The 17,539-nt window shown below is 43.3% G+C and overlaps 1 protein-coding gene across 1 annotated transcript; it reads right to left on the minus strand.

Annotated features, from left to right (window-relative positions):
* Positions 1–233: 233 nt before the first annotated feature.
* Positions 234–16,275, minus strand: cutc (cutC copper transporter homolog (E. coli)). The gene is made up of 9 exons (XM_067386898.1): positions 16,250–16,275; positions 12,326–12,395; positions 12,120–12,179; positions 10,921–11,130; positions 3,028–3,063; positions 2,802–2,935; positions 1,517–1,544; positions 1,331–1,436; positions 234–507 (listed from the first exon to the last, which is right to left on the minus strand). The coding sequence occupies exons 2-9, from the start codon at positions 12,393–12,395 to the stop codon at positions 396–398; spliced, it is 756 nt and encodes a 251-aa protein (XP_067242999.1). The 5' UTR covers positions 16,250–16,275; the 3' UTR covers positions 234–395.
* Positions 16,276–17,539: the final 1,264 nt, after the last annotated feature.

A 17,539-nucleotide genomic window follows, 5' to 3' on the forward strand; every position in this document is an offset into this window, starting at 1 on the left:
TTGCAGTCAGTATTTTCTAGTTTACAACCAAAAAAGCGGAAAAGTTGAAAAAATGTGTTGAAAAGTGATTGCTTCAATGTATAGTGTTGTGTGGAATCTAGAGCAGCAGTATGTTACTGTATCACAGGTGACATCATCATCATCATCATCATCATCGTCATCATCATGACTGCAAGAAAAGCTCCTTTTACAAAGAGTATCAAAAGTATGAGATTTTATTTTTTACACTTGCAAATCATCACAATGTCAAAAGCTGAACAAAACACAGTGCTGCTGATCTTGACATTTTCAAAGTTTTTCATTTTGTTCCAACAAAAACTTGTCACAGGAATATCCTTATTGAAGAATTACAGGAGTTTCCCTCTTGTGTCACTGTACAGGATTCTCCACGTGTCCTAGAGTGTGTTCCTCGCGATGGCGTTCAGTGTTCGTACTTTAGTCACATCAGCCACTTTCACTGCATATTCTGGCACAGACAGAGCGCCTCCCATACTGACATTACAATTCCTGCAGAAGATACCATAAACAAAAGAATCCTTACAAAGGGCAGTAAAATAAATCAAAACAACTAGAATTCAAGATAATTCAACCTCTCAACAACAGTTCCCATGGTCTTGGAAAACCTGGATAGTGTAACTTTAAAATTGTGATTTCGTGAAAGTCGTGTAAAATGAATAAAAATTAAAACGGCATAGGAATATTATAACAAAAATACATTGGTAACACTTTACAATAATGTTAATAAATGTTAATATTAGCTAATGCATTAACAAACATTAACTAGCAATGAGCAATATATTTTACAGAATGTATTTAATGTTAACAGAAACTTTTGGTCTTAAAATTGTATTAGTAAATGCTGAGATTCACATTAAGAATAATAAATGCTGTAGAAGCATATTATATTGTAGTTCATATTAACTGATGTAGTTAACTAATGAAACCTTATTGTCATAAGTGTTTCTGATACATTTCGTAGTTAAAATATTTAATCTGGTAGAAATTGTGAACAAAATATTTTTAAAAATCCTTCTCCTTAATCCTTATGACAAATGACTGGAAAAGACATTTAAATTCATTGGTCTTCAGTGGGATCTCTGAAGAACATTCAGCCCTTAAAACTTATCCTAAAATGCAATTATTTTATTATAATTATGTTAGTCACTTATTTTACTTTAAAGAAACTAGGAATGTCCATAGATTAAATTTTGGAAACAAAACTAGGGACTTGCTGAGAGGCCTTAGAATCACAAGTGTTGAGAACCGCTGTCCTACAAGAACAATGAAGTTCTCAGTTCATCAACAGTGCAGCTTCCCCTCTTACACACACCTGAACTTCATGCTGGAGTCCTTGCTGGAGCGAGCAGAGCAGTGGAACTCCTGAGAGCCGGAGCCTTCTAGAATCCTCTGAAGGTTTCTTTCGGTGATTCCACCGCCTGCACAACACAAACATCACGCCTGAACCACTGCACGTGTTATTACATTAAATGAGGAACGCTGCTGAATTCAAACATACCTGGCATTATTGCTATTCTGCCTTTTGCCTAGTAGAGCGAAGAGAGAAAAATGCATTATAGTTGGAACGTTCGTCAAAAAGCAAAAATATTATATTTTAATGCAAACGAGTCAAAATATCAGTTCATAACTTCTGCTAAAATATGCAGCATTGTTCATTATACACATTTCAATTAGATACAAAGTTTCCAAAGCTTCACACTGCCTGAGCCTCATTCATTCATTTATAGTTCTAGCTGTGACCACCAAACTCAGTCAAACCTTCAGGCTCTTCTGACTCGGGCTGCTGTATATTTTCTAACTGATCTGACTTACAGTTATTGTAAAACGATCTGATGCGTGACTCCTTCCACCACGTACTGACAATCTCTGGCGGTCTGGAACAGTGAAATAGAACTAATATAATATTATAAGCTAAAAAAAGGCTATAATAGTCTATAAATAATACTAAAATTATAATACTGGTTGTGAATGTGAGGATTCAGTCATAGAGTGAGTTATTGAATTGACTATAAAAAATGTGTATGGATATTTTGATTCTTTAGCTTTTGTAAAGTGTCTTGATGAACAATATATATCCAGTGGGGACATTTGCTGAGAGGCTTTTTGATGTTATATGCATGCATTGATTTGTATTTTAAGTATATGGTTGTATGTGACATACAGGTTTTTGTCCTTATCAATGGTCATTTCCTTAAATGAGGTGGGATTTCTACACAAATATTCTACACTCTTCTGTTGACACAAGTGTTGCTCTTATTTTGCACATCGAGTAAATTGCTTGACTGTGTTCCATATAAAATATGGCAAGAAATGCCAAGAAATCAATGTATGTGTCAGTGTTGGATGTCTATGTTCCCCCTTTTGTTGGTATATGATTATTAAGGTTATAAATGACCAAAAGTTATGAAGTTTTCTATGGCAAATTGGCACTTGCATGCCAGAAAAATAGACTTGCCCAACATGAGACCTGAATAAATCTCCCAATGCCTACAGCGGATACCAAAACACGTTGGCATTCGCACATGTTGTTAAGCTGATGTGACAATATATAACACACAATAGTTTACAGTAACGAGACAGCACTTCTCTCTACTTCATCTGCAACTTGGATGAAACGTTTTCTGCACTTGTTGTAAAGAAGTGTAGGATTGTCTTATCCATGCAGGAAAGGAAGTTTTGGAACATTTTGATGCCAAAATGCTCTGGTCTTTAGCCACTGAAGGCTGAAACTGAACTGTTGCATAAAATTGTCCATTCTACTGAATGTCTAGATGAAGTCTGACCTGTTCCACCAGTCGTTTAATCACAGGTAAACCTTCCAGTGCAGAGCTGTCACAACCACTGGTCAGGATCCTCTCAAAGCCCAGCGAGACCAGAGCTTCTAACGCAACCACTGGATCGTGGACCATATCAAAGGCTGAAAGGAAAGTTTCTTCATGAATGATCTGTCAGCACGTTCCAGTAGTTTATTACAAATATATCAGCATATTCAGTAAAATGCTATTTTACCTCTGTGAAACGTAACCGGTAAAGGTCGAGAAGCCGCTGTAGAGAAAACAAAATAAAGCATCCGACAGGTGTTAGATACATGCATTACTAAAACTAGATATGTTCAGATTCCTGCTAATAAGACTTACTTTGGGAGCAGAAATTAAAAGTAATTAATAGAAAAAATAATGAATAAAAACACATTTTCTCTCTGATCAAATGGGAAAGTAAATCATCAATTGACTCTTTGCAAAGACCCCCCCCCCCCCCTTAGTTACTGTTGCTTTGTCCGACAACCCGTGGCGCTGTCACGCCACACAGAGTGAAAAATACATCGCGGAGCAAAGAGGAAACTGACAACACGTCGACAGACAAGACAGAGCAGGTTACTTATGATATTAAACAAAGTCACAACTTTCAAACTGTAGTTTTTTAATAAATTTGAACAATAAAAACAGTTCCCTTTCGATACTTCACTCGTACTGCGTATGGGGAAAGGTCTCCCTTTTTCCCCGCTGCTGAAGCCTTTTTCAATAACGCAGTGTAACTGCACCGTCATTGGTTCACTCATAGACAAGTTGTTGAACCAATGGCGGCGCGGCATAGCTGCGCGGCCTATGGCGACAAAGCGCGCGAATATTCCCGCCGAAATGGGCGGGGTATAGGGCTATATAAGCAGGCGTTTCGCCATAGGATTTCAGTGTTTTCTCCTTCAGCGACGACATCTACTTCTCTTCGCTGATCTCCGCCTGAAGCCGAAGAAGCTCGCCGCCTTCTGCTCTCGCCGCCGTCTGAAGAGGCTCCCGCAGCGGACTCGCCTGGACTCGCCGGTGGAAGAAAGCGCCGGCGCCCTCGCGGACTGCAGCTTCTAGCGCCGTCGCCGAGCCGCCGCCTCCCGCTTCCCGCTTCCGGCCGCTTCCTGTGCGTCCCCTGCCGCCATCCGGCGCGCCGCCCTGAGAGCTTCATCCGCGGCTTAAACGCCGCTCTAAAGAGCGATTTCCAGCGGTTTTCACCGCTTTAAGAGCTTCCGCGGCCCTCGCCGCTCTAAAAGAGCCACCCAATTGCCGTTTTCACGGCAGCGGCGTCTCACGATGCCCCGCCACTCATGTGGTACTTGCAGGGCCCCCCTGCACGACGACGATGGACACAGCGAGTGTGTCGCTTGCCTGGGCAAGCCCCACGCAGACGAGCGCGCTCGCTGGAGACTCATGCCCGCACTGCGAGTGTATGAGTCTCGCTTCCCCTGCGCTCGCGGGTCGCCTTCTTCACTGAGGGCGATCTCGCCGCTCGCGCCCTCCCGTCTCCTTCCTCCCGCGGTCCGGCGAGGAAAAGACAGCGGGGTAGAGCGACTCAGCGCCAGGAGTTGAGCGAGCTCACGCCGGCCCAGCCCCCGCGTGCCTCGCCCTCTCCTCCCAGGGAACTCTCTCCAGTTCTGTTCTCTCGCCCTGAGCAGCGTCCCTCCGCAGAAGCGAGTGACCTCGTCTCATTCGGGGGAACAGACGACGAACAAGACGACTCCATGTCTCTTGCGGCTTCCGAAAGCGGAAGGATGGGCTGGCGAGCCGGAAGACCCCGCTCCACCGCCTCCCTTGGAACCCATCGAGCATGGCCAGGGCATGGATGCCGAGCTCTTCCGCATCCTGTCTAGAGCCGTTGAAGAGCTGGACCTCGAGTGGGCCCCTCCAGAGGAGCCGTCTCGCAGCCGCCTGGACGAATGGTTTCTGCCAGGCCGCCGCCAAGCACCTCGCCAGCGTTCAGCGCCCTTCTTTCCTGAGGTCCACGAAGAGCTGACGAAGTCGTGGCGCGCTCCTTACTCTGCCCGCCTCCACACTACGCACCGCTCCGCCCTCACCGCCGTCGACGACGGCGCCGAGGAGAAGGGATACGAGCGCTTGCCACCCCTAGATGAAGCGGTGGCTGCTCACCTCTGTCCTCCCGCGGCTGTGGGTTGGAAGACGAAGAGGGCCCTTCCTTCCAAGCCCTGTCGGACCACCTCTACTCTGGCTGGACGGGCTTACACCTCGGCGGGCCAAGCTGCCTCTGCGCTCCACACCATGGCCATATTTCAAGCATTCCAGGCCAAACTCCTCCGCTCTCTGGATGAGTCTGGAATCGACGCGCCAGCCTTCAAAGATCTCCGCAGCGCCACGGATCTTGCCCTGCGAGCTACGAAGGCTACGGCCCAGGCCATCGGTCGTTCCATGGCCAGCCTGGTCGTGTTGGAGCGCCACCTGTGGCTCAACCTAACGGAGATCAAAGACCTAGACAAGACGGCCTTCTTAGACGCCCCGGTCTCGCCTTCTGGTCTCTTCGGGCCTGCAGTGGATGGCTTCACTGAGCGCTTTACTGCCGCGCAGAAATCGTCTCAGGCTATGAGGCATTTCTTGCCTAAAGCGCTCCAGCTCCGCTTCTGCGTCTAGCCGCCCCAGGACTGCGCCGGCTCAGCAGGGAACAAACCAGCCCCACCTGCAACACAGGCAGCGCCGCCCCAGGAGCATCGCCAGCGCTCGCGCCCTGCGAAGCGCCCTCCCTTCCCGAGGCGCCAGGGACCCCGGCCCAGGATTGTGCTGGACCCGGTGCCTCCGAAGTCGTCCTGATTCGTCGGACAGGAAGAGGATGGGGGACCGTCCCGTTACGACCGGACCACCCCAAAAGCTCCCACGGGTAATTTCCCCTCCGCCTCGTTTATTTCCGGGCGTGGGAAACATACTCCAAGTGACAGCTGGGCCCACACCTGTTGCGCCCACTCCAAACGCCGTTTTCACGGCGGACAAATTTTTACCTCATCACAAAAAGAGCAAATTTCCTCTTCCACCCCTCGCGGTGTACGACCCTCTCAACGGCGGTCTGTCACCCAACATTATTCAACCCCTAGCCACTCGGGCCGAGGCCTGGCAGGCCATCCCCGATGTGTCAGAATGGGTCATGGGGATCGTAAACCAGGGCTACTCGCTCCAGTTTGCACGACGGCCCCCCCGCTTCGCCGGGGTGCTTCAAACATCGGTCAATCCGGACGACGCTCATGTCCTCCGGGCCGAAGTCATGTCGTTGCTGGAAAAAGGAGCTGTGGAAATGGTTCCTCCGTCAGAGAGCGAGACAGGCTTTTACAGCCGCTACTTTCTGGTCCCCAAAAAGGATGGCGGTCTCAGACCCATCCTAGACCTCAGGCTTTTGAATCACTCCCTCACGAGACGGAAGTTCAAAATGCTGACGCTGAAGCAGATCCTCGCGCACATTTGCCCCGAGGACTGGTTCTGCTCGCTGGACCTGAAGGATGCGTATTTTCACATCCAGATAGCCCCCGTCACAGACGATTCTTGAGATTCGCATACGAAGGGGAGGCATACCTATATACGGTCCTGCCCTTCGGGATTTCTCTGGCTCCGATCAATTTCACCAAGTGCATGGACGCGGCGCTTTCCCCTCTGAGACAGATGGGAATCCGGGTTCTGAATTATCTCGACGACTGGCTCATCTTAGCCCGTTCACGAGACGAGCTGGAACGCCACAGATCCGTGCTCCTCAGCCATCTACAATGCCTGGGTCTCAGGGTCAACTTAGCCAAGAGCTCGCTATGCCCCACTCAACGAATCTCGTTTCTGGGAGCAGTTTTCGACTCGGTCCGTATGACGGCAGTAGTCTCGCCAGAGCGCGCCCTGGCAATTCAGCAGCTCACGGCATCTGTCACGAACAAAGCCTATCTCCCTCTGAAGTTTTTCCAGAGGCTGCTAGGGCTGATGGCTTCCGCCTCCCCGGTGCTGCAGCTAGGCCTTCTTCGGATGCGGCCTCTTCAGTACTGGTTGAAGTTCCGGGTTCCTCCCAGCGCATGGCGGCACGGCCGCCTATGTCTCAAGGTCAATCGGGCCTGTCTTCTAGCCCTGAAACCTTGGATGGATCCAGTATGGTTCCAACGCGGAGTCCCCTTACAGGCGGTCTCACGGAGGACGGTGCTCTCAACAGACGCCTCCAACTTGGGCTGGGGCGCTGTGTGCGAGGGCAGACCGGCCTTCGGCTCGTGGAGCCACGAGGAAAGCCATTTACACATCAACTGTCTAGAGATGCTAGCAGTGATGAAAGCCCTTCAGTTCTTTCAGGCTTACTTGACGGGACGTCATGTTCTAGTTCGGTCAGACAGTATGACGGTGGTGTCATACCTGAACCACCAAGGCGGTCTTTCGTCCAGCCGCTTATGCGCTCTGGCGAAACGTCTGCTGGAATGGGCTCTTCCGAGGCTTCAGTCGCTCAGAGCGACTCATGTTCCTGGCAGGAACAATCTGGGTGCGGACATGTTGTCACGGAGCAACATCCCCCTCCGACGAGTGGATGCTCTACCCCCAAGTGGTCCTCACGATCTGGGAGTTCTTCGGGAAGGCAGAGGTAGACCTCTTCGCCTCAGAAGACAACTCTCATTGCCCAACATTTTTCTCGAAGGAAGTAGATGCTCTGGCCCACACATGGCCCAGCACGCTCCTTTATGCTTTCCCTCCGATCGCACTGATCCCCCAGGTCATCAGGCGTATCAGAGAAGACCAGCACAGAGTCCTTCTGGTGGCCCCGCTCTGGAGGAACCAGGTTTGGTCCTCAGAGCTATTCAGGCTCTCTCTAAGAGCCCCGTGGCCGATTCCCCTGAGACGGGACCTCCTCTCTCAGGCAAACAGAACAATCTGGCACCCACAGCCGCAGCTCTGGGCTCTGCACCTCTGGTCCCTCGATGGGAGCCGACTAGCCTCCCCGAGGACGTCCTAAATACCATTTCTCAGGCTAGAGCCCCATCTACGAGGCGCCTCTACGACCAGAAGTGGTCAGTCTTTGTTGATTGGTGTTCAACACGCAACATAGACCCTGTGGAGAGTGACGTATCTTCCATACTGTCTTTCCTCCAAGAACGCTTGGAAATGGGCGCTCCCCTTCCACGCTTAAGGTTTACGTAGCAGCCATTGCAGCGTTCCACGCTCCTATTGCTGGCCAATCGGTGGGACGAAACGGGCTCGTGATCCGTTTTTTGAGAGGTGCTAGGCGTTTGAATCCTCCTCGCCCTCTCACTATTCCCTCCTGGGACCTCTCGTTGGTCCTCAGGGCCTTGAAAGGAGCCCCATTTGAACCAATGGGTTCAGCCGACCTCAGGCCCCTAACGCTAAAAACCGCTCTGCTACTAGCACTAGCATCGGTAAAGCGTGTTGGCGATTTGCAGGCCCTCTCCGTGAACCCTGCGTGCCTCGAATTCGGGCCTGGTGACTCTAAGGTCGTTCTGAAACCTAGGCATGGCTACGTCCCTAAAGTGCTCTCAACTCCGTTTAGAGCTCAGGTCATCTCGCTCTCTGCTCTTCCTCCCTCGGCGGACGAACCAGAGCTGCAGCTACTCTGCCCAGTCAGGGCATTGAGGACCTACATAGACCGATCACAGTCTTTCAGACAGTCAGATCAGCTCTTTGTTTGTTTTGGCGGCCGCACCAAAGGGTCTCCGGTCTCGAAACAACGCATTTCCCGTTGGATAGTGGATGCTATTAACCTGTGCTACTCCTCACTGGGCACTAATTGCCCCATAGGAGTCAGGGCCCACTCCACTAGAGGAATGGCTTCCTCGTGGGCTTGGTCCAACGGAGTTTCCATCCAAGACATCTGTGAGGCGGCCGGCTGGTCTTCGCCGTCCACCTTTGTCAGGTTCTATCACCTCGATGTCCCGACCTTACAAGCTCGGGTCCTGTCGGTGTGATTAGCGGCTTCCAACAGGTCCCGCTTCCACGCCACCATAGGAAGTATCTTCCTTCAGTGTAACCATGGGTTCGGTTAGGCTTTGCCTCCGCTTGTCCTTTTGCCCCCTCTGGGTGGCCAAATGCAAGCTATATCGTTCCCAGCCGTGGCACGGCGTGGTTGAATTCGTTCCCCATACGCAGTACGAGTGAAGTATCGAAAGGGGAACGTGCTCGGTTACTAACGTAACCTCGGTTCCCTGAGATACGGAACGAGTACTGCGTCACTTGCCGTGCCACGAGGCTGCGGCTCAGGGTCGTCGCTTCAGTCGATTGACACTGAAATCCTATGGCGAAACGCCTGCTTATATAGCCCTATACCCCGCCCATTTCGGCGGGAATATTCGCGCGCTTTGTCGCCATAGGCCGCGCAGCTATGCCGCGCCGCCATTGGTTCAACAACTTGTCTATGAGTGAACCAATGACGGTGCAGTTACACTGCGTTATTGAAAAAGGCTTCAGCAGCGGGGAAAAAGGGAGACCTTTCCCCATACGCAGTACTCGTTCCGTATCTCAGGGAACCGAGGTTACGTTAGTAACCGAGTACGTTTTGTGGCTCTTTAATGTGTCGTGACAGATTGCTGTAGCGCCTCAGCTCAAGCGGCTCGTGAACCGATCATCTCTTCCTACTACATAATTTATAGCATCAAATAAACATGAATGAACATGAGAAGGAATGTTGTTTCAAACGCGGAAAGACGTCAGTACACTGAGGTTAATCTTCTAACTCCTGACTGCTTTGTTGGCGGATTCGGTGTTATGATTGGTTAGATCGCATGTCAATCAAACTCCTGGAGAAGGGTCAGTTGAAGATAAAACTTTGGAATTTTGGAAGAGGTTTGTAAATATGCTCAAATGAAACAAGTGTGTAATCCTACAAAAACAATCCAGTAATACACAAATGACATCATCCATCCATCCATCCATCCATCTATCCACGTATCCATTCATTAATTCATGCATTCATCCATCAATCCATTTATTCATCAATACATCTATCCATTTCATCCATCCATCCATCCTTTCATGCATTCATCCATCCATCATCCATCAATCCATTAATTCATCCACCAATCCATTCATTCATTCATTCATTCATTCATTCATTCATTCATTCGTCCATGCATCTATCCATTCATCCATCCATTAATTAATCCATTCAATCATTCATTCATTCATCCATGCATCTATCCATTCATCCATCCATCATCCATCAATCCATCCATCCATCCATCCATCCATCCATCCATCCATCCATCCATCAATTCATCCATCAATCCATTCATCCCTTCATTCATTCATGCATCCATCCATCAATCCATCCATCCATCCATCCATCCATTAATTAATCCATCAATCCATTCATTCATCCATACATAAACAAATTAATTAATCCATTCATCCATCCATCCGTCCATCAATCCATTCATTCATCCGTACATATACCCATTAATTCATTCATCCATCCATGCATCCATCCATCAATCCATTCATTCATCCATCCATCTATCTATAACTCTGTTTACAAGACAATCATCCTAGCCAAATTTGGTCAGAACTGGACTAAGGGATGAACATTTTTGCACTACTAGATTATTAGGGACTTTAAGCAACAGCTGTTGATGGAACGGCAACGACGACCGGAAGTAAACTGTCAACTGCCGTAGCTAAAGAACGCAAAAATCACTAAGCAACAACAAAGAGGATGGTGTGGATCATTTAATCATTTGACATAGTAAAAAATACATTACATGTAAATAAAAGCAAGAGAATGGTTGCTGTTGGAATTAAATAAAATGTATATACAGATACAACTAAAATACCACATAACCATAGAACATAACATTTACTTATCTAGTCTGTCACGTATTATCGACTACGGCAAATCGGCTACCCTGCCGTAGTAGACGGTTACAGTAGAACGTCAAGAAGTAGCAGTTAAATTTGCGCATGCGCAATGGAATGCCAGAATGCCGTTGCCGTTGTATCAGCAGCTGCTGCTTAAAGTCCCTATTAATAATAATGCATCATCAAAAAAATCTAAAAGAAATATGATTGTTCCATATAATCCAATCACAATAATGCTGTGCATTGGCAACCAAGAGAACCGAACTACAAGTGATTCACACCCTTAGACTTCAGTGAAAATGCAAGCAGGTTTTACCCAGAAGTTCCATGCAGAGCTCAGTGTCCACACGCCCGTCTTCTGTCAGCGCTCCGAACACCAGTCCGTCCGCTCTGTGACTCTTCATCTGCTCGATATCCCTCTTCATCACCTCCACCTCCCAGTCCGAGTACAGGAAGTCTCCTCCACGGGGTCGAATCATGACATACACCGGGATCCGCACGTTCTCTTTGACCACCTGCAACAGACCTGAAACAGAAACAAAACATGCAGATCAACTCAATGATACGGAGCTGTGTTTTCTTTCCTACTCTAGCTTTCTAATAAACCTGGCATTGACTGTACACTATGAATGATGAGTCAAAATTTTAAATGATTATATTTATATTATTTTTAAAATACATTTAGCACATTTGAATCATCGCCTTTTGAAGTTTAATATAATCACATCAAGCCATATCATGATTCTGTCCCCAAATTTAAGACCTCTAGATTGACTTTCATATACTATTTAAACATTTAAGAGTTTTATGGCTTTAAATTTGATAATACTGAATTTAAGGAGTGATTGGGATCTTACATGTACATAAACATTTTTCATCATATCTTGTCAACCATATGACCTACATTCAATTTTTTTCCTCTACATCCTTCAGACTCTTTAAAATATTTCCATTTTATCCATCCCTAACATGTTACAGCATTTTTAATATTCTGTAAAACATACAAGTTCACAAATCGGACTTTTTTTCTCGCAAATGCGATTTTATACCTTCACAATTCATACTTTTTTCTCAGAATTGTGAGTATAGAAAAAAGTCAGAATTGCGCGATATAAACACAATTGTAAGTTATAAAGTCAGAAAATGATGAGATAAAAAGTCGCAATTTCACTTTTTTTTTTTTAAGCTTCCATAGTATTGACAGTAAATTTGTTTTAAATTTACAATAAAACTACGTTTCAACCATTCCTGACTTGAACACATCTGATGTCGTAATTAAGACTTCCCAACTCGTAAATATGAACTTCCCAGGAGGACTTGAATGCACCAAAACATCCACTACAATAAAAACAAGGTCTACAGTCTTAGAAGAAAAGAGATTAAAGGTTCAGTCAGGCACTTCATGTATAGAACCTTTTAGGCTTCCCATCACGGGATCATATAGAGACCCACTGAAGCTTGTGTCTGAACTCATGACAGAACGTCATAATGAAGTGTCAGGGTGTGTGAGGTGACCTGTGCTGGGCGTCGTTCCTCCCTCCAGCAGGTTACAGCACAGCTCAATACGACCAGCTCCTGAACACACACATAAGAACACATGACAGCTGCACAAAAACACTCACAAAACACTTAACAACAACGTGCAATGTTCAGCGCTACGAATCTCATGATATATGACTGTTTTCATTGAACTATATTCAAAAAGGTGCGTGAAATTGTACCTCCCCTTTCTGCGTTTATGGCTGACTCAACTGAGTCCACACATACCTCCATCAGGAGACCGTCTGACATCTGAAAGAAAAGAGGGTCGGCTGTTTACACTGCAAAAGTGGCACAGAAGCTGCATCCACAAAAAAGGTGCATTTACACAAACTGAGAAGAGCTGGCATATACTTATTTACACAGGAACTGCAACGGAAAAAGGTATAGAAGTAATGTTTGAAGCAAGAAACAATAAATATGGAAAAATATATGAATAAAAATATGCCAATATATTTATATGCTCTGTTATGACAACAACAATGGTTTAAGCCGGAGCTGATGCTTCAACATTCCCAGATAACAGGAAACGTCCCCACAACGTTCACTAATGCTTTGTCAATATAATGTAAAACATTCTTTAAATAACATTCATAGATGTTATTATTAATATTTGATATGCATTTTCTTGGTGTATCAAATATTAAAGGGGCTCTATGTAAGATTTTAATTTTTACTTTAATAAAGCATAAAAATACCCCAATATGTTTACATGAAACATGCCTTAGTTCACCTACTTGTTCCTCAGAAAAACAATGCTACAGCCTGTCTGTTTTTGTTTTGGTCTGTGCGAAACTGTGCGCTGCCAGTTTATCCAATAGTATTTCGACATCACAAGTTGCCAGTTGGCGTAAAACACACGTATTGCAACCATGGAAACCAACAAACAAACTGTGTCAGAGAATCGCAGATTCTACCTGACCTAAAAAGCCTCTGAATCCATCTAAATATCTCTATGAACGACTGCATATTAAAACAGATAAATCAACTCATCAGCGTACAATCTTTAAGTCTGCTCAGCTTTCATTGTCAATTGCTCTCCTTATTGTTGCTGGAAACCCACGTCTTTGAACGAGGGGGCGGGCCAAACAATACTTTGAATTTGGACCGCAGTACCTATTTTGAACACTGGGTGTCATTCCTACATAGACCCCCTTTAAGCTTTATATCTTTCCATCTTTCTTGGAACATCTTAATGATATTTTATTTACTTGATGAACGCTGTCATAACGTCGAGAGCAAACGTTCTGAAAACAACATTCTCTGAACATCTTGATGTTTATTTACTTGAGGAACGTTTTCGTTACGTTGAAAGAAAACGTTCTAACAACATTTTCTGAACATCTTGATGTTTATTTACTTGAGGAACTTTGTCGTAACGTTGAAAGAAAACATTCTGACAACAACATTCTCTGAACATCTTGATGTTTTATTTACTTAAGGAACGTTTTCGTAACATTGAAAGAAAACGTTCTAACAACATTTTCTGAACATCTTGATGTTTATTTACTTGAGGAACGTTTTCGTAACGTTGAAAGAAAACATTCTGACAACAACATTTTCTGAACATCTTGATGTTTATTTACTTGAGGAACGTTTTCGTAACGTTGAAAGAAAACGTTCTAACAACATTTTCTGAACATCTTGATGTTTATTTACTTGAGGAACGTTTTCGTAACGTTGAAAGAAAACGTTCTAACAACATTTTCTGAACATCTTGATGTTTATTTACTTGAGGAACGTTTTCGTAACATTGAAAGAAAACGTTCTAACAACATTTTCTGAACATCTTGATGTTTATTTACTTGAGGAACGTTTTCGTAACGTTGAAAGAAAACGTTCTAACAACATTTTCTGAACATCTTGATGTTTATTTACTTGAGGAACGTTTTCGTAACGTTGAAAGAAAATGTTCTGACAACATTCTCTGAACATCTTGATGTTTATTTACTTGAACGTCTTCGTAACGTTGAAAGAAAACGTTCTGACAACAACATTCTCTGAACATCTTGATGTTTTATTTACTTGAGGAACGTTTTCGTAACGTTGAAAGAAAACGTTCTGACAACAACATTCTCTGAACATCTTGATGTTTTATTTACTTGAGGAACGTTTTCGTAACGTTGAAAGAAAACGTTCTGACAACAACATTCTCTGAACATCTTGATGTTTTATTTACTTGAGGAACGTTGTCGTAACGTTGAAAGAAAACGTTCTGACAACATTCTCTGAACATCTTGATGTTTTATTTACTTGAGGAACGTTTTCGTAACATTGAAAGAAAACGTTCTAACAACATTCTCTGAACATCTTGATGTTTTATTTACTTGAGGAACGTCTTCGTAACGTTGAAAGAAAACGTTCTGACAACAACATTCTCTGAACATCTTGATGTTTTATTTACTTGAGGAACTTTGTCGTAACGTTGAAAGAAAACGTTCTAACAACATTCTCTGAACATTTTGATGTTTTATTTACTTCAGGAACGTTGTTGTAACATTGAGAGCAAACGTTCTGACAGCAACATTTTCTGAACATCTTGAGGTTTATTTATTTGAGGAACGTTTTCGTAACGTTGAAAGAAAACGTTCTGACAACAACATTCTCTGAACATCTTGATGTTTTATTTACTTGAGGAACGTTTTCGTAACGTTGAAAGAAAACGTTCTGACAACAACATTCTCTGAACATCTTGATGTTTTATTTACTTGAGGAACGTTTTCGTAACGTTGAAAGAAAACGTTCTGACAACAACATTCTCTGAACATCTTGATGTTTTATTTACTTGAGGAACGTTTTCGTAACGTTGAAAGAAAACGTTCTGACAACAACATTCTCTGAACATCTTGATGTTTTATTTACTTGAGGAACGTTTTCGTAACGTTGAAAGAAAACGTTCTGACAACAACATTCTCTGAACATCTTGATGTTTTATTTACTTGAGGAACGTTGTCGTAACGTTGAAAGAAAACGTTCTGACAACATTCTCTGAACATCTTGATGTTTTATTTACTTGAGGAACGTTTTCGTAACATTGAAAGAAAACGTTCTAACAACATTCTCTGAACATCTTGATGTTTTATTTACTTGAGGAACGTCTTCGTAACGTTGAAAGAAAACGTTCTGACAACAACATTCTCTGAACATCTTGATGTTTTATTTACTTGAGGAACGTTTTCGTAACATTGAAAGAAAACGTTCTAACAACATTCTCTGAACATCTTGATGTTTTATTTACTTGAGGAACGTTTTCGTAACGTTGAAATAAAACGTTCTGACAACAATCTCTGAACATCTTGATGTTTATTTACTTGAGGAACGTTTTCGTAACGTTGAAAAAAAACGTTCTAACAACATTTTCTGAACATCTTGATGTTTTATTTACATGAGGAACGTTTTCGTAACGTTGAAAGAAAACGTTCTGACAGCAACATTCTCTGAACATCTTGATGTTTTATTTACTTGAAGAACGTTGTCGTAACGTTGAAAGAAAACGTTCTAACAACATTCTCTGAACATTTTGATGTTTTATTTACTTCAGGAACGTTGTTGTAACATTGAGAGCAAACGTTCTGACAGCAACATTTTCTGAACATCTTGAGGTTTATTTATTTGAGGAACGTTTTCGTAACGTTGAAAGAAAACGTTATGACAACATTCTCGGAACATCTTCAAAACCTACCTTATCCAGCATATGCTGGTATTTTCAGCAGAGAAAAGTAGACATTTTAACATTTCAGAAACAATGTCAATCACTTTTTAGAAGGTACATTGGTTAGCTGGATTCACACAGACATCAGCATTGCACACTTTGTAAAATCAGTTCAGTCTTGGAGTGTCTGCTGATCGTGTTAAGCAGCTGTCAGAGAAAGTGGCTTTAGTGAAACACAATCAGAGAGCAGCAGGACTGCAGTCACTTTATCAGCCCGAGTACTGCGAGACTTTATGGGGTTTTGGAACGTTTGGAATGTCACAGAAAAGCAAATGATAGACGAGTGTGCGAATGTGATACACACTACAATGCCACGTTTATTTATTATTACCAGAATCATTCAAATGCTCTTGTATGTATGTTTCACATGTAATGACAGATCGTGTTCTGTTACCTCGCGTGAACGTCCAGCGCCGGAAGCATTTCCCACTGTCAAACTCTCGCGAGATTCACATGTCGAGATGCAGCCTTTCCGTCCTGCAGAAACTTGTAAACTAGTTTGCAAAATGCATTGAGTTCGAGGAATATCGTGCTGTTCGTGAGTGTGGAGTGGACAAATGCGTCTACTGGTTAAGGAAACATTGTATCATTTTGCACACATTATGGGAAAGTTAGTTTTGAATGTTCTCTGAAGGTTCTGAAACAATGTAACATTTAAAAAAAGAACGTACAGCAAACGTTCCATGAACGATGTATTAACGTTTTGAGAACACCATTAAAGACTACATAACTTAAATGTTCTATTAACGTTACTAGAATGTTTGTTCAGAACCTTGCCAGGAAGTTTGCTAAAGTTTTAAGAACAATCCTTAGCTGGGTATCTCAAAGGGAATAAAATTAATCATTAATATAAGAACAACAAGTTAAATCAAACTATAAAGATACAGAGCCCAGTAACTATAGAATTATAATCTTGAATCAGAATATCTTCTCCTCCCTCTTGCAGCATCTCTTCGCTGATGACGAGGGCGGGGCAACCTGTCACTCACATGAGATCCACCAATAGCAAACCACAACCATCCAATCAATTCACCATAGACAAAATCAAGCCCCGCCCTACATTTGTTCTTGTTTGAGAAGCGTTTTACTTAAATATATGGCACAATAGAGAAGAAAAGACTCTTTTTTTATGTTAACTTTAAAACAAATCTCTCACATATTTCACATATTTTATGAATTTCTTAAATAACCAAACTTCAACAACATAAGTAACAAAGTCTTTTTATTTTTTATCAAATCATCTTTTAAAACTAACTTGGCACTTCAAATAACGTTGTATTGATTACATTGTTAAGACACTAGGAGGCGACAAGTGACTGTTAAAAATGTATTTGACATGGAATCATTCATTCAAAAGATTTGTTCAAAAACACTGATTCATCCAGTAATGAAACAAGTGAAGTAGTGAGTGAGTCATTGAATCATTCATTCCAAACCATGTTTTAAATAATGATTTTGTTATTATTTAAGATTTTGTCCTCTAGTAAATAATTAATAATGAGTTTGCCTAATATATGTGGGTGTACTGTGTGTAATTATTATGTATATATAAATACAAACACATTCGTGTATATATTTGAAAAATATTTACAAGTATATGTATTTATTTATATTTTTATATGATTTATATTATATATAAATACAAATATTTTGTACATAAATAACATATTTCTCTTAAATATAT

Source organism: Chanodichthys erythropterus, chromosome 5 (genome assembly GCF_024489055.1).
Source record: "Chanodichthys erythropterus isolate Z2021 chromosome 5, ASM2448905v1, whole genome shotgun sequence".
Classification (NCBI taxonomy): Eukaryota; Metazoa; Chordata; class Actinopteri; order Cypriniformes; family Xenocyprididae; genus Chanodichthys; species Chanodichthys erythropterus.